Genomic DNA, 18,170 nt, shown 5'->3' with positions numbered 1-18,170 from the left:
CTTGTGTGCTGTAGGATCCTGGGATACCCAAGGAGGGAGCAAGGGAAGAATCTTCCCCGGAGGCAGGGTGTGCACGGGGGCCACAGCATGGCGGGTGGCCACCTGTCAAAGTGGGAGCTGGTCCTTCATCGATGGGCAAAGACCCTCTCATTAATGCTCTCAAGTCTGCGCCAGGAGGGCTTGGGCCCGTAGGCGACATGGCAGGCACGGGCACTCTACCGACCAGGCGCAGGCTCACATGCATGTTGCTGAGTGCTGCAGATAGAGACCCCGTGCCGGGGGAGGAAGCGCAGGACTGTGGGCTCCGACTCCCCTGGCACTCTTGGCTTTTCACGGTGTCACTAATGTAAGAGGACTTAAGCTTCTGATCTGGGAGGCTGAGGCTGGCCAGGACTGCGGCAGCCTCAAGGGTGGGCTACGGCCAGGCTGCCTCAGCAGCCGGTCCCTTAGTGGGCAGCGCTCCTGACCGCGAAGTCTCTCTGACCATGGTGGCCAGGGAGCACTCGACACCCACTCAGGGAAGCCACGAGGTGAAGCACTGCGCTCCCTTTTGAGAAGGAATTGAGCGCAAGGAAACAAAGCCAGGCAGAAATACGGGTGAGATGAGGGGAGCGCATTCCACATAAAATCCTAGCAAAACCTAGGGTGTACCTGGAGAAGCACACCTCCTGGGGTTTGGACCAGGGGCTGACGCTGCTAGTGGGTAGACAGGTCTAGTTTTGTGAATACACTGTCCTGATTCTGCGGGCTTGAAATCCACAGCTGTGAGAATGAGCCTTCCTTGGGGCAATCTGGGGCACATCTGGAATTGGTTTGAGTGGCCGCCAGACCACACGCCGTGAAGGTGAGCGTGACCGCACGCTGGGAGTGTGACCAGCTGCCTACCCACTGGCCAGGTCAACGCAAAGCACTAGGGAGGGTTTGCACAATAACCAGAGGACTTAGTGAAGTGGGTCTTGGGTTGAGACGGTGTATGCAACACCTCTCCTTGCTGGATGAAGCCTGGGTTCCTCTAAGGAGCACATGAGAAGCGGACTCCAAAAGCATTCTGGAAGCGTTCCTTCTCGCTTTGGGTTCTCTACACACCCACAGTACTGTGTAGATTTTCCCTTTGTTTGCTTTGGAGGTTTCTTGAAGATTACAGGACATTTCTCTGTCAACAGGGGCTGCTGGCTCTGGTGGGATGGAAAATGGAAGCAGATGCCCATTTTTAAGTGGCCATTTCCACCGGTCCAGCATGAGGACAAACAGGAGAATATATAGCAGTTAAAAATATTAGTGTGGGACCCTGGAGAGTACTGAGTATTTAAAAATTTCTTACTTTTAAGCCAACTACAATAAAAGTTATAATTAAATCAAGTCTATATGTGATTTTGAGGCCCTATCATTTTAGCAATTGACATTTTTTTCTCTTGGTGAGTGTATCTTGATAATGAATAAATTTCTGATATAGCTCATTGCAGAAGGGCAGGGTCAGACAGAAGAAATGGCCTAGGCACAAGGACGCTGTGTCTGAAGGCAGGGGAGCTCCCTCCAAGGGCCCGACTCACCCACTGCAGACACCACTCCCGAAGATGGCTTTGGAAGGAACATGGCAGTGTACCCTCGACTGGGAGCTGAGCAAGACGTCAAACACACAGTTCTCTCTAGAGGACCCCAGTGTGGGTGCAGGTGAGTTAGAAAGCCAGCAAAGACGGCGTACTGCCAAGTCAGGCCCAGCAGTAGGAATCAGAACTCAAAACCCTAAAAGCCCCAACTCCAGCCCTCTATTTTTACCTGAGTTTCTTTGTTTCTTTGGAGAGCGCCAATTGTGTACAGAACACTAACAGGATGCCCTGTTTAGAATATAACTGCAAACATTTTACAGCCAAGAGATTTCCGCAGAATTACATGGTGGCTCTTCACAGCAGTACTAAGATGGAGAAATCCAGTTGAGATTATTTTAAATCTAATACACAAAGAGAGAAAACGCTATGTGTGCCCCCAAAACAATCAAAACAGAAAAGAAGGCTGCAGAGCGCAAGCCAATTCTTGGTGTGGCTGATCAATCAGCACGCCACGGCAGTGCGCTAGCCATGCTGGTGGTGAAATGATGTGATAATGTCAACGAGCCGCTGGCCCTGGCTAGAAATCAATCCCGTGAAGGCAAAGCGGCATTTGTGTCATTAAACAAAGACAAAGAGCAAACCGAGTGCCCTGATTTAAAAACTGGCGATTCCTGTACAAATACATAACCACATGCTGTTTAAAAAACAACAAACAAACCAAACCCAGCCATTTCATCTCTTTTGCTCAAGGAAACATCCTAGAAATAATAGAATTCAATACAAAAACCCTTCTACCCGGTCAGTGGTCATAGTCATGGTCATCTGTCCAGGATGGGTGCTGCGGGCAGGTGGGGTCAGGGAAGGCACGGCATAGTGGCCCAAACAAAACACAAACCAAACTGGAGCAGGCTGGGCTCCGAGGGGATGAATGGTGCCCCACAGGGTCCAAACACCAGACAGGAACTAGCCGGGGGGAGCAGGGTGGCAGGCACCAGGGCTTGGGGATCTGGGGTGGTAACAAGGGCCCGCAGCCTGGGGAGGTTCTATCTCCACCCCAAGAGACACAGGAAGAGACTAGGGGTTCTTAAACAGAAAATGGCACTGAGCTGTGTGCTTATGGGTATTACTCTCTGCCTGCGGGCAGCAGGGAGGATGATGTGGGGCCCACAGGTAACGGAATACCGCCGGAGTGCACAAGAGGTGCCAGCGCCTTCCAACAAGGCGGTGGAAAGCAAGGAAAAGCTCGACCGCGAGGGGCAGTGAGCCCAGCAGACTGCGGCGCCCAGAGGGGCGAGAGCACCGTGGCCAGACGGCTCCCACGTGCGGCCTGTGCGGGAGAAGGGGTAGCGGGCGGCCACCATCGTGGACGACTCCAGGCATAGGAGCTTGGGGGAACACCTGCAGTCCAACAGGCTTCTGAGTGCCCCCAAAGCGACGTCACAGAGGCAGGGGGGCCTGAGCCATCTTCCCAGCCTAGGTGGAAGGACTTCCGAGCCACTGTGCCAGGCTCGCCCCTCTTCACACCAGCAGTGCCCTCTTGCGAGGCAGCCTGTTCACTCAACAAACTCCTTCATCTATAATGCCGGCGGAAGAGCTAGCGCGGCAAGCCAGTCACTGTTGAGTGCCATAGAGCTAACCCCGAGCCCTTTGGTAACAGAGATGTTTCTTTCTTCCCTATGAGTGAAGAGGAATAATATTTTGGCACAGGTCTATAAGAGACTCGTTCAGGAGCACAATAGTGGCCTGGCCAGCGTCTTCTCCCAAGGAGCTGCTCGGTGCACAGCCGGATTCTGGCTGGGCCTGGCACAGCCTTGTGACCTGCTGTCACATGCCAGCTGCTTCCAAAGCCTTGCGGCTGGCCATGTCTGCCTGTCTGAAGAGCTTTTACCATCTTGGTGAAGCAATTTCTACTGAGCACTGAATGGTCTGCATGTTCCACCAGGGGTTTCTCGAAAGCTGACACCATCACAAACATCCTTCCCTTGAGCTGCTACGGCACAGGGACCTGTCGCCCACGGGGCTCCGACGCTCCCGCCCCACAGCACCTGCCGGGAGGTATCCAGGCCTCCCTTTTGTCCCAATGCAGGGACCAGACCCCTGGTTCCTAAAGCAGCTAACTGGTCCTCACCAGGCCACACAGCTGGAGCTTTTGAGGCAAGGGACATCCTTGACCGAGTGTGAGGACACGGTCGGTGCTTGAATTTCTGTAACTGACAACTAAGAGTGTTCTCTGCATCCTCAAGGTTGGCCCCGACTTGGTAAGCCAACAGTTCACGGACAATCACAGAGAAATGAGCTAAAATGTTTTGATGATATCAATTCAGAGGCGCTGATCCCAGCACTTCCCCACTGATTCCTAGCACACTGGCTGCCTGGAGTCTGCGGGGGTTGGGGTGTGAGCCGGTGGGCGGTGTCCCAGACCTTGGCGGGTGCTGGTGTCTCACAGAATCCCACTGGCCTCTGACAAGCACAGCACACAGTCCCCGGGTCTGAAGAAAATGAGCTCCACGCTGCATGGAAGAAGCATCAGTGGCCACTGTGTGCCCTCACAGAAAGCAGCCTTCCTAACCACATTCCTTAAACTTAAAACGCAAAGTTATAATTCCAGTAAGAAAGGACAAATCATAATACCGCTAAGAAAGGAGTGTCAATCCATTTAAAAGGAGGGCTGCTCCTTTTCATTGCTAGGAATATCCAAACCTTTGATGCAGGGCGTCTTTCTTCAGATGACAAGTGTGAGGCAGGTACAGTGACCCCCCAGAAGTGCTCCAGCTGCTGAGGAGACACAGCTGGAGGAGGGGAGTACGCGCCTCCTCAGACACAGAGGGTGTAGGAACTCCACACATGCCAAGCAGCTAATTAACAAGTGCTGATCTGAACTCATCTGACTGATGCTTAGAGATAATTAAAAATACAGATATTTATATATGCACGTCTCCTGTACCTCAATGGACCTGTGCAGTGGCTTAAAAATATTAATTTGGGTTGTGAGTTCTCTTCCCCATGTGCTGCACCACAGCATTATTTTATAAAACCCTCTAACAAAGAACTCACTTTCTAGGGAATGTAAATAGAGTATTTTTCTAGTTAAGAAAACCTCCCCAAATTCTTAGATTTATTGAGCTAAAGATGGCCTGAGCCACAGTTACTTAAGTTGGTTAAACCAATAGTGTTGAAAATTGGAAAAGGCCCGAGTGTTGAGTGAAACTAAATTCTCATGTCCTCACCAACCTGGCCTTGTGCAGCAGGTGAGGACAGAAAGCTGCAGACACTGTCAAAGGTGAGGATCTAGGATGAGTTCACTCTCCAAGCCTTACAGGCTTAAGCCTTTGGTCTGGTTTGGTTATTCAAACCTATAGATGGCGAAAGTGAGGTTCAAAATAAGAACCAGGGTGAAGGTTCAGATTAAAGGTCACCAAGGGAACGCCACCCCAAGTCCTTAACCAGGGTGCTGGGGAGCATTTACTAGAGTCCAGCCCCTTACTAGGGTTATCCACAAGGCCACCCATCCTAAGATCCTGACTACAGCCTCGTCACCTGATACACCTTCCCTGCTGACCTCAGCCCCAAGCACTGTGGGGGTTGTCAGATCCCAGGGCCGGGAGACCTCAGCCCCTCTGCTGTCAGCCTGAGAGCGGCGCAGGGGCAGCTCAGGCCTTCGCGGTACCCGCAGGTGAGTGAGTTCAGCAGCTCTTTTCTAAGCAGAGTGACTGGATTTGCTGTGCTGTGCCGCGTGTCAGAGGTGGGTGCCCAATGTTGATGACCCAGCTTGCCCAGTCTGTGTGAGCACATGGGCAGAGATGTCAGGGGGCTGTGAGGCCACCAGCGAAGGCAAGTGCCTAAGGCAGCAGGGCCAGAGCCCTGGCCTCCCATGGCACTGCTATTAACCACAGGTGGTGAGGACTACAGACGGGCTCTCAGGAGAATGCGGGTTGGGGTCTGACGACTGAGAGCACAAGGAGGGTCCTGATGCCAAGAGGCCACCTCGGGCAGAGTGAGAAAGGTGCAGGAGGTGAACTCTGCCTGAGTCAACAGATCACCAGGTGACCTGAACTCCACCTAGCCTGTGACCCCGGTCGGCCCACTGCTTACAGCACAGGAGGAAGCACCTGTCCCACCTTTTCCATCTGTGCTTGGCAACAATGGTCTTCAGGAATCCCAAACACCAATCTGAGCCTGAGTGGCTCTCTACTGTAGAAGCACCTATGCGTCTGGTTAAGGTGCAGGCCCGTGGCCTCCTCCGTCTGTGGCTGGCTCAGGGCATTTGATATCGCTAGGTGACAATCACTAGCCAGTTAGGACACATTGTGGACTCTAGGCAGCTGAAGGTTTGATGTACCTTTCGCACCCTGAATCCTCAGATGGCATAAATTTAAAAATAAAAGCTCTCTTGGTCTTTCTAGAATTAGTATTTTTCTGTATTTTGAAGAGTTATAAATGTCTTTTAGAATTTCCGTAAGTCTTGTAACTCTGAAAGGTTCAATTGAAATCATAATCTTAAAATACTACACAGAATTTATTCATTTAAATTCTACTTTTTGAAAGAAAAAAAAAGGACAAAAGTGACTGTATTTTGATGATAATGCAAAGGCTTACATTTAATTGCAGAAATAGTGTATTTCGGCCTTTGAGATCTTTTTCCCTTGTCTTTCAATAACACAAATTTTCAAATCATAGCTATTATGTTAAAACCTAATTGTCCAAAATGCATAGGGCTGAATCTTGGTAATAGGGCCCAGAGACCCCATCATCAATGGGCTTGAAGCACTCACAGGTCTGTGCCCCTTCTCTCTGACATTTTAATGCACTTTCTCCATTAAGGTATTTCCACATCAGCGGCTCCTCGTCCATCAGCAAGACTGCGTCATACTGGCTTCAGAGGAAAATAACACAGAAAAAGTGCCTTGCTGGCAAATAGCAACCCAGGATATGATGAATTACAAATGCACCTCAATAAGGAACAGTTGCTAGAAGGCGTGTGGATGTGAGCGGCACACGGGACACAGAGGCGACTCTGCGTGCCCTGAAGCCAGGCCAGGTCATCCCCTCCGTCAGCGGAGCCAGCTGTGGGGACGGGCCACACCTCTGACATAACGTCAGCTACTTTGAGACCCAAAGTGGCTATGCTGCTACCAATCAAGCACCTTATAGCTAAGATGTCATGGTGTTTCTCCACCCTGCTAACAAGCGGCTAAAAAAATAATAATATTAATTAAAATTTTCATTTTCCATTTGACTAAAAACTAAAAATATTAAAAAAAAAACTACTTTCGGTGGCCAAGCTGTGGCGTGGCGCGAGCATTAAGTGGCAGGTGCTTGTACCCAAGTTAGAAAATGGCCTTCTGGGCATGAGCAGAGACTCAGAGCTGGCCTTGCTCTCTGTTCTTAAAAACCTTCATCAGGGTTCCTTCTCCTGGTGGTCAGAAGAGGGACCAGGGCCCATGTCGGGGTACACAACTGCTCGGGCCAAAATTCAGGGCCATCTGGGTGTCAGCAAATGCCACTTGTTCTGCAGGGGTTTGGTTTGAGGAGCAGAGGCCCCGCTGCCCACCCAGCCCTCAGCACAGAGGGTTTCGGCTCAGATGCTTCCTTAGGTTCCCATGGCAGGGATGGCTTCAGACACGGAGGGGACCCAAGCCCTGAGATGCTTTTCTTTCTTTTCTTGCTTATGGGCCTGCCTGGGGATTGAACCAAGGGGCATTCTGCCTCAGAGGTACACCCCTAATCCTATTGTACTTTATTTTAAAACAGGGTCTCACTAGGCTGATCAGTCTTACTACTTGCCGAGGATGTCCTCAAACCTGTGATCCTCCTGTCTCAGCCTCCCAAGTTCCCATCTTACTTCTCCTCTCCTCTCATCTTCCCTCCTTCTCTTCCTTTCCCTCCCTCCCTCCCTCCCTCCCTTCCTGGAAACCCTAGTTAGAGATAGAACAAAGAGGGCAAGGGCCCTGACTGTGCTGTGCTGTCTCCTACGCAGTGACCTCAGAGGTCTTCCTTTCCTCCACCATAAAGTCAAGAAGTGGAGACTGGAAAGCTGGTTAAATTCCTTCCAGCACTAAGATTCCGTCCTTCTAAAATTGAACGCTACATCTTCTCGGAGCCTGTTATGGTAAAGAGAGATGCACACCATACCTGTGAACCAAACTCAAGTCACTCAACACTCGACTGAAGTTCATACATGTTAAGGTGCTTGAGGAATTAAAATCTTCTATTCGTCTATCCTGCCTTAAAGATCTAGGGCTTTCTAGAGCTTCTTTAAATTCAGTGAGGTCATGCTTCCTCCTGAGTCATTTCCAAGATAAAAATCCAGCTTCTGAAATATCCAGCTTCGTGAAGCAGGTTACTCGGCAGAGCTGTCAAGTGCTGAGCACTACCAGGTACTCCCTGGGCTCAGTGGATAGACGCAAAGCGCACTAGTAACAAGGGAAAGTGTGTGTGTGTGTGCATGCGTGTGTGCACGCGTGTGTGCATGTGTAAGAGTGTGCATGTGATACTTCAATCATCAAAGTGGCAGAGAATGGATCCAGTCACTGCAAGGTCACAAGCCTGCAGCTGCCGAGGCTCACGGTGGTGCCCCTTCAGGAGGAAGATGCCCGGGGCCTCCCCAAGCTTCTGGCCACCTGTGGCTCTGCCGTGCTCTGAATCTTTCCATTCTGATGCTACTGATGACCAGCAGAACTGGGCTTTTAGTAAGGTCAAGTATTATATTCAACCCTGTTTCTCTTATCTTCAAAATAGTAATACACGAGCTATTAATGCTTCAAAACTAAACACAGCAGTGCATTTGCTGAGTACAAAATGTATCAGTTCTGACCAGATATTACTTATAGGCCATTACCTCCCAATGACCAGGCATCATTACACCACTAATATAGCACATGAACAACGAAGTCCACCACCTCCCATTGTAAATCCCCTCATAACCGAAATCAAGAATTCCTTTACTCAGAAGATGGAAAAAAACCAACCCAGCAGTCTGTTTGTTCCTTAGCTTTTTCAGGGTAGCAAGTAGAAGACGTGTTTTTCTCTGTATTACCTTATACTCAACTAGTTCAGAAAGCCTGGAACACCACGGCCACACTCTCCCTGCTCTCCCTGAGCGGTTTCTAATGAGACACGCACTCGCCTGGCCCGCTCCCCTCCTTCAGCATTAGCTCATCCGGCTCCTTCTCAGGCCCCAGGCCCGCTGGACTCCGGCTCGAGGACGAGGCCACCGAGGACAAGCTTGGTGGACGCCAGGCCTGAAGGGCGGCCATCCTTCCTCTCCGAGAGGGAAACAGGCTTTTCACAAACTGGCTTTTCACGTGACCAACCCCGCTCTCCTGTCATCGGAGGAAGAAAGTCAAAGCTGATCCAACAATGAGGGCTGCCGCAGTGAGAGACGGCGCACGGGAGGCAAGGAGCGCATCCCGACCCCAGCACAGAAAAGTGCAACACACCGCTTTGCAAAACCCCGTTTGTGCTTTTTAAAAAAAGGCACAAGAACTATGCATACCGCAAAGTGGAACAGAAGGAAGACTTAAAATAGGAAGACAATTTGTTTGCTTTCTTTTTTAGAAAGGATACCGTAGGTATGAAAAGTAAAATTCTCAGCCTGTATGCAGGTGTGGCTGTAAAGACCAGCCTTTGCCAAGTGCACTTTGCAAGATTTACACAGAATAAGTGCAACATTTTTCTTTCTCTTATTTCTAATTAAGGAGGAGGTGTTGTATTCTAAGGAAGCTATCTGGATGCTGCTGGCCAAAATTCAGATCTGATCCTCTTGTGCTAGTTAGCTAACATTGATTTTCTGCCCCAGTGGAAGAGATTTTACTCTGATGCATGCCATTTAAATTCATTTTACACAGCTGCTTAATGTGGCTTGGCAAGGCACAGCCAGCCAGCGTTGTGGGCTGCAACAGCACTCCTGAGCTGGAAAGGACAGAGCCTGCGGGCCAGCAGCCGAGGACGGCGCCTCCCCCACTCGGCCTTCCTGCCTGACTCCACACTGACCTTGACGGGAGCAGGGGAGGTCGGGAGGAAAGGCGATTTCCCCAGAACACGCAGGGTGACCTCCTTCAGCGCTGTTCTCTCACGTGGCAGGTCACATGTACAGAACTCAGTATTTGTTGGACTACACTTAGGACCATGTTTACAGAATTTAGGACTCTCGGCTACAAAATGATCGTTTGTGTTTGCTGTCTAAATAAATGTATACCAAACACAAGACTGTTAGGAAGCTCTCTGTCATGCACCCATAACAAGTAGCGAAAACAGCGCCTCTGAACCCACCATTCAGACAAAGCTAGCTGACGATCTCTGTTTTCTTGTAACCGAAGAGAGGAATGTCTCTACTGAAACCGCTAAGTGTGATGAAGTTTGTACCCACGATCTTATCGTTAAAAATACCACTAATCACACAATAATATGTTTTAAGAGCAATTCATTAACCTAAAGGTGGTGACCAAGCCCGATTTCACATAGTTTTGCGGAAGGAAGGAGAGATACTTTTTGTTGCTGTATGTAATTCCTGTATTGAATAATAATAAGGCTGCACTGCATTTAAAACCTTTGTGTTGGATTACCCTGTCGGCAGAACTCTGGCATGGCCGTGGGGTCGGCGTGGCCAGGAGTGTGGTGTCCAGGGCTGCTGCCCTGGGGTGGCAGGCATGTTGTCAGAGTCACGAGAACAGTGCTGCACAACACAGACAACCAGACAGCACGGGACAGCGGAGGGGAGGACCGGAGTGGGCGGAGATGAAGGTTTCTCATCCCCTCGCAGGCATGAGGGAGGCAGCCACACCAAAGCCATGCGCGAGCAGGACGGGGCGGCATGCAGGCTCCACCTCACAGGAACGAAGGGAGACACAGGTGGACAGACAGACAAGCCCTCCGAGCCGGGTCTCCTGGGAGGCCTTTCACTGTCTGGTTGGGCATTCCTCTCGCAGGCAGCCAGAGGGCATGTTTGCTGATAGTTTAAAAGAAAATGCCCAGGTCCCGCAGCAAGCCCAGGGCGTGTTGCTACCTACCCGTACTGGTCAGGCTGGTGCATCATGGGAGCCTGGGAGCTGCCATAGTTGGGGTGTTGGGAAGGAAACATGGGGCGTCCGCCAGCCCCAGACTGGCTGGGATAAGCAGGCGACCTAATGTATGGTGGCCTAAAGTGGAACAGAAGAACAGCCTCTTTGGATTTGTTCTGTAGCACAACTTTGAGTCCCTGTCCACACACTACTCCACACTTAGGTGTGGCATTACAGGATGGGCAAGTCAGCAGAATATCCTGACCATGCAGCTGTCGAGGGGCGTGACATAAAATCCTTAAAAAAAAAAAAAAAAGATAGAGGGGAGGCACAGGAGAAAGAAAAGTAAAATTCTCAGATCTAATCTCAGCTTCCAGATCTGAAGAATAGCTTTAACTCTGGTCAAATCAAAAACTAAAATGAACAGCCCCCATTTAAACTCTTCGAGAGTGGAAATGGGCAGTATGCAGAGGTGAGCTTTCGAAGGGTCTACTGAACAGACACAAAAGTGCGTGGAGCGCACACAGCAGCTTCTGTAAGAGGGTGCACGCGATTCAGAGGGGAGCAGGCGGGACCCCCTCGTCAGGCAGACTTTGCCTTGATCTCTACAGTCATCGCTCTCAGATGACCACCAGAGGCCCGAGCCCACTGCAATCTCATACTTTCCACGCAACAGAAGGGAGACAACTTGTTAGAATTGCAACTGGATCAGCCAAACCAGTGTGTGCAGACAGGTCTATTCCAACACTACTTTCATCCTGGGCCTTGGGCCATGAGGCCAGTGCCGGGCTTAGAAGATTTTCAGTGTTTATAATAGGGGTGAGACAGAGAGAGAGAAAATGGTCGATTTTCATTTTAATTCCTCAAGGGAAATTTATTATTATTGTTGGGAGCAAACAATGAGACTTGAGGAGTCCCAACATTTCCAAGACATCAGCTTCAGAGGAAAAGGAACAAAGGAACACTTAAACACACACGCACACACATACACGCACACACATGCATGCTCACACAATTAGCTTTGACTCCCTTTGACAAGAGCTAGAATCTTCTCTTTTCTTCTGAAGGTACCACTGAGAAACATATTGCTCAGTATGTTTTGTTTTAAAACATATTTATATGTGATGCTTTTAAATCACAATCATATTTGCCTCGTAAATTTCTAATTATGTTATTTTTATATAGGCCAAGTGTTTAAGAATTATTCAAAATTGGGATGAAAAGCAAGAAAAAAATAGAAGGTAAAGCCTTGCTCTATCAACTTAACCTTTCTCAAATATTACCTTTGCAATACTATAATTTTGGTTTAGACAGATAGAGAGGTTTGCCCAGAAAAAAATACAACATAAAAGTACGAAGCATATAAATCCCACATGGATACATTCAGACCAACACACAATACACATATGTACACAAAGTTTCTAGTTCATAGAGACCTCATGGCAGGGTTAAAAAGAGTGGTGGTGGGGGGCTGGAATCTTTTTCTGTATTTAATATCTTAAATGGCTTTTGTTTTAGCATTTCTGCTTAAATCTCATCTTAAAGGCAATGGCGGTGGCTTCCTATCTGCTAAGTGAGCTGGGTGCTGGTTGTAGTGACTTCACAGACGCTGCAAGTCACGACCACAAATGATGTGCCCCACCCAGATTCTTTCCTCGATGGATCGTAAACCGTGATCTTCCTATTACAGCCAGGTCCAGTATGTCCTGCTACTCTGTTGCATTCTAGGGACACGAACAGCCACCTGGGTATGTGGTCCCGTGTCCACACACAGAAAATGGCCCGGCCCCTCCAAGCAGCATACCTGCTTTGTGCTGAGTTCGCAGCAGCCTGCATCACGGCCGCGGCGGCCTCCTGCGCCTTACGGTTCACGGTGGGCATGGGTGGCCCCATTCCTGGCCCTCCCTGCTGAGACATGCCGGGAGAACTGGGGGGCACGCTGCTCACGTTTCCAGGAAACGGCCTGTTCTGCATCCCAGCTGACGGCATTCGCCCCAGGGGCATAGCACCACATGGCTGGCTGGGCCCTTGCCCGTGCATCTGGTTGTTGGCGTTGATACCCATCCCAGGCCCTGGGCTGCTGTAGCTTGCACTGGGCACCCCGCTATACGTTGGGGGTCTGGAGTAGTTACCTAAACAAAAGGCAAACACAAATTAATGTTTTTTTAAAAAATCTTTATACTTGTGAAAACATCCCCTCAACACAGAGTGTGAGTCACGATGCCCAGTAGCCCTTCATGATGGTCACGAGGCTGCCAGTCTCCAACCTTCTCTCTATATACAAGCCCAAGGTCTTTAGAGAGCAAGCCCAAAGACAGAGTCCCACAGGACCCTGCAGTGTCCAGGGGAAAGGCCAGCTGATCTTCTTTTTCTTCAATTTTTTATGGTGCCTTGTAGTCACCTGTCTTAATGGAGCACACGACGGTAGCACCATAGATGTACACATCACTCAGCCCTTACCCAATTCCAGCTAATCTTAAAGGGAAATACGAGAACCAAGCACTTCAACATGTTCCATCCCTTACATTCTTGTGTTTTAGCCAAAAGCATTCCTGCAGTTCCCAAGTCTTCAGACAAGGAACCACCCTACCACGTCACTCCCATGCCCGCCGGTTACAACAGGACAAACGCGCTTAGGGCACAATTACCCTCTAGACTGTATGGGAGGGGCTGTGCAGGCCTCCAGCATCAGCCCAATGTGGCTCTGCTCCAACTTGGGGAACCTCCTGTTTGGAATGTTGCTCAGGCACCCAGTGAGGCATCGTGCCTGAAGCCGCAGCATATGACTGCAGCACGGCACTGCACACGCCAAGAAGGGAGCCCGAGACGAAGTGGGCAGGCCGGACGCTGGGACAGGAGCCCTGCTCACTCTGGCGCACACGCGCAGGGAGAACGCTGGTTGCGAGGGCTCCAGCTGCTGCAGGGGCTGCTCCCTTTTCTTCCATGCCTTTTACACTGATGCACATACACATTAACTTCAAGTACATTAAATGCGTACACATCACCTGAATAATACAGTAGTTGTTAACTGTGCTAGACGCCTAGTTAAGCGCTTTGGCCCAATGCACTCACTCGTAATCATATGAAATATGGATACCACCATCTACAGTGAGGAAAAGCAAGAGTGTGCAGGCTGGACTGTCCAGCAAAGCATGCTGCTCAGCCAATGACTGCTGGCCCAGTAAGCAATGGCATAAAAGAAATGGAAAAGGACAAATGTTTATAGTAATCTGATTAGTGTTTCTCAATCAGCCTTTATACTTTCTGAAAGACTCCCCCCAACTAACATAACTAAACATGTTCTGTGCTGAGAATGGTTCTAGGCATTAGGATATAGAGTTAGTACACTTTGGCTCCTGCACCCAAGACACTCACAGTCTAAGTGGATGTGTGTGTTCTGGAACAGGAGGGGCAAGATAAGAAAAAATGCAAACAACTGCAAAGATGGAGATGGGAATAATCTGACTGGACTGGGGTTCAGGGGAGCGTCTAGGAGGGTTGAGACTTCTCTAAGTGGCTCAGGAACTGAACCCGTCTGCTGGGTAGGCTTTGGGGGTGGGGACTGTGGCTGGAGGAGGCTCTGCCCTACAAGAACCTGTTTTCATCTTTATTCTGTGTAAAGAAATGACAGTCTCTGATGTCGTCCACCTGCAGAACTAGCAGGACGAGGGATGTGACATCTAGGGAATGGAGCAGGGGCATGGGAGGCAGGAAGGGAACAGGGCGCGGGTGGCAGGCCAGAACAGAAGGCCGGTTCACCCTCACGCCGTCTCTTCCCTCAGACTCTCTCTCTGCCTTTCAAACACATGAGCTCATGTTGTTTTCAAGTAAAAGGTTATTTCAATGTTCCTCTGAGAAGTTCCAAAGTTGCTTCTGCATCTCCCATCCCATGGGACCGGCACAAGCCTGGTAGCCAGGGGCTGGGCGCCACGTGCATGGGCAGGGTGCGCCCACGGCAGGCGCTGGACCTCGTCCCACACCGGGAAGGAATGCGGCCTCCGCTTCTGCCCTAACCCACAGCCCTCATTTTCAGATTACTAAGATCAGAGCAATGGAGTGCTCCTCTGCTCCTCTTGCTCTGATTAAGAACAAATTGGTTCACTCGAGTGTCTGGATGCTCACGTAATTCATTCTCGTATTCATGCGATTACTCAGGGGCTACTTTGCACTTGCCCCCCTCTTGATCAGTCGTCTGGTGGGAAGTCTTTTCAGTGAAAACATATGTGCTCGTTGCTTTCAAAGGAAATGAAGTAACACTTTAATCTGTTTTAGAAGACAAGCATTTAGACATGGCCAGAAAAGACAAAGCTTATAAGGCAGTTTACTGGAGAAAATGTCCCTGATTCGCCTGCTTTTCCAGCTACAATGGAGAAATACAGTGACCACTTTCAGTTATTGCACGTGGGGTCTAACTGGCCGTCAATGAACAAAGTCAATGGACACAGAGGAAGAAGCGGTGGAGACGCTCGTCTGGTTGTCTGCACCTTGCTCCAGCTCTCATTCCTGTTATGAACTCCAGAGCGGGGAGTCCTGCTTCCAGCTGGGGGAGCTCGTGGCAGGCTCTGCCTTCCAACAGGAAGTGTGGCCCCGTGGGCAGCACTGGAACACAGCTGCTCTGTCCCCAGCGCAGGCCTGGGCATAATTGTGAGGGGCCCATTTCGGGCTCCGGCTATTTTCCCCCAATCAGTTGGGTTGCTGAAAAAGCAAGCATCCAGGGCCATGTTGATTATAGAAGCCTCTATTTGGAAGAGTCCCCCTTTCTTTTCCTCCAAACTTTAAAGACTCTTCATTAAACTCACATGGTGCCTGCAGACAAACACCTGTCAGGAGGCCTCCCAAAGTGGCCACGGATGACGCCGAGGCTTGGGGAGCGGGTCTGCGTGTCACGTAATGTCGCTGCACAGTGCTCTGGTCATGCGGAGGTGGTGATGCCGGCAGGGACGGGGACCCGGAGACGCTGAGGCTTGGGGAGCGGGTCTGCGTGTCACGTAACGTCGCTGCACAGTGCTCTGGTCATGTGGAGGTGGTGATGTTGGCGGGGGCGGGGACCCGGAGACGCTGAGGCTTGGGGAGCGGGTCTGCATGTCACGTAATGTCGCTGCACAGTGCTCTGGTCATGCAGAGGTGGTGATGCCGACGGGGACAGGGACCCGGAGGGTGACGGGCACAGCCGCTCATGACTGAGAGCTGCCCCTGCCATCACGGGCCAGACAGACTAACTTGTAAGACACTCGTTACCCACAGTCCCTGAAAACGTGGCCGGGGTAAGCAGTGACCCTCCCCCCACATAGTCGATAGCATTTCTTTCTTCCCAAGATAAATAGAGACCAATACGTAAGCCAAGCAAGATAGGAGAGGACAAGCCGGGAGCGAGGAGTGCAATCTTATTTCCATGTTTCTCTAATAGATTAGTAGTTTGTTGGCACCGGCGTTGACAGCGAGCAGATGGATGCAGTACCGAGCGCAACGGAGGCAGCAGATGCGGGGCCAGCCCTCCTCAGCTGGACCGCTCTCGCCGCCAAGTCCGGAGCCCACGGCTTTCAAGTGGGCTCATCTTGGCACATGAGCTCTGGAAAAGTGGTCACCAAATGAATTCAGATTTCAACCCACCAGGAGTTATATTCAAGTGCGAGATAGCGGGGGCGCAGCAGCTAGACCCGAGTCCAGCCGCCACCGCCGCTTCGGGCGAATCTCTCCTATCTGCCTCTGGAGCACTCAATATGGGGCTCCAAGCTTACTGCTTTTACTAAGCCACAGTTTCCCTTGCAGATGGAACTCTTCTTAGTGTCAGTCATCCAGCAACTGTGTATGAATACTGCTCTGCCAGGTTCTGCATGGCTCCCCCGGCTGCGGAGGACACAAGGAGGCTGCGTAACCCAGACATCCTGGGTGCCCAAGACAGCGGTGTGACCAGTGAGTATAGACTCACACTACTCTATGACATGTGTGTTTGAGAATTAGAGCTAAACACATAATCACCTCGTTTTCTTTTAGCCATGGATGCTTACCATTTTAACATAAGTCTAGTACATGAAGTCGCCATGGATGCTTACCATTTTAACATAAGTCTAGTACATGAAGTCGCCATGGATACTTACCATTTTAACATAAGTCTAGTACATGAAGTCGTGGCTACTGCAATAGAATTTATACGTAATGACAAACATATACAACCCTGTCACCATCAGCACGGTCAGTGTACAGGGCGTTTCTACTACGCCCAAAAGCTGTCCGGCACTTTGCGATCTGAAGTCTGAGCCCAGCGCCTGCCGCTGGCTGTGGCTCTGGTGCCTGTCCCTGTGGTTTGCCCCTCGACCTTGTCAGACAGAGGTCACACAGGACAGCCTTGGCCCTTGGCTTCTGAATCCATCCACATGGCTGCACCTATCAGCAGTTTCCCTTGTACTGATGAGTAGTATTCTACACTGTGAGCAATTTCTAGTTTTTAGTTTGGGGCACTTATTAATGAGCTGCTAAAAACATCTGTGACAGGTCTCTGCATGGAGAGTTATTTCATTTCTCTTGGTAAGCTCTAGAAGTGGGATAGTTGGGTTGTATGCTAAGTGCATGTTTAAGTTTATAAGAAACTGTTAATTGTGCTTAGGCTATTTTGTGTACATTCCCCTCAAACACAGTATGAACATTCTAATTGTCAGCACATGGCATCGTCAATTGTTAAACCATTAGCCATTTTAATAGTAGATAACAGAAATCACTGAAGTCTTAACTTTCATTTCCCAGTGACAAATGATTTGGGCATTTTTCATATGCTTATTTGATAGTTACTATATTTAAGTAAGATCTTTTCTTGGTAAAAAGAAAAACGTTTTTCACTTAAGTTAAATTTAACATGAGAAGATTTGTTTACATCAACCTACCTTTTGTTATAAAATGATCTATTCTATTTCTAGATTTCTCTGTTAATAAGGCAGACTTAGAACATTTCATCAATAAAAAATAGTAGAGAATATAGAATTAGTCTCTTTGTTTTAGACTGTTGATTTAAACATAAGGTTAAGGGAACACGAAGCTATAACTCAATCAAGTATATTACAGCCTGTTTTGAGAAAAAATGTAGGAGAGACAGTGTTGTGGGGGGTAAGATGGGCACAGAAGTAGCTCTTGGGAAGCCAAGCTCTTGCCCACCCCAGCACACCTGGGGAAGGATGTGGTTAGCCGATCCACCTTGGAGACTGGGATCCAGATGGACAGGGTAGAAATCCGGGTCATGGTGACACCAGGGGCCGTAAGAGACATTTGACATTTATACCTTGTTCGCTAGAGCCAAAATAGTTGGAAGAATATTCATGTGTAATTCACTGTTACAGAATTGCACTCATTTCAACTGAAAGTCCTCTGACGTTTGCATTTATGGAATTTATAAGAAAGGGGAAAAGGAAGATTTTCGAGGGCATCTAATTTAGAGAATAAACATTTAAACCCTTCTGAAAAACATTGTTTATCAAGGAAATCAAGAAATCAGAAGCTCACCTGACTTACCTACTTGAAAGTCCTCTGTATCCTATGACATACACTAGGAAATGAAGGCAAAGAAGCAGGGCTGTGTCACGACAGACCCATGCAGCTGTGTGTGGTCCTGCACATGTGCAGGTGAGTGCTGAGT

At 49.5% G+C, this 18,170-nt stretch overlaps 1 protein-coding gene across 3 annotated transcripts in view; it reads right to left on the bottom strand.

Moving 5' to 3' along the window:
* ARID1B (AT-rich interaction domain 1B) overlaps window positions 1-18,170 on the bottom strand; it is a 404,291-nt gene that overhangs the window by 43,763 nt on the left and 342,358 nt on the right. For all 3 annotated transcript variants that reach the window (XM_080700338.1, XM_080700340.1, XM_080700339.1), the window contains one exon: window positions 12,351-12,678. In XM_080700338.1, the coding sequence (XP_080556464.1) occupies window positions 12,351-12,678 (328 nt within the window). The remainder of the gene's footprint in view (window positions 1-12,350; window positions 12,679-18,170) is intronic.

The sequence above is a fragment of the Muscardinus avellanarius genome (assembly GCF_963383645.1).
Source record: "Muscardinus avellanarius genome assembly, chromosome: 8".
Taxonomy (NCBI): Eukaryota; Metazoa; Chordata; class Mammalia; order Rodentia; family Gliridae; genus Muscardinus; species Muscardinus avellanarius.
This window is presented reverse-complemented; position numbering and strand designations above follow the sequence as displayed.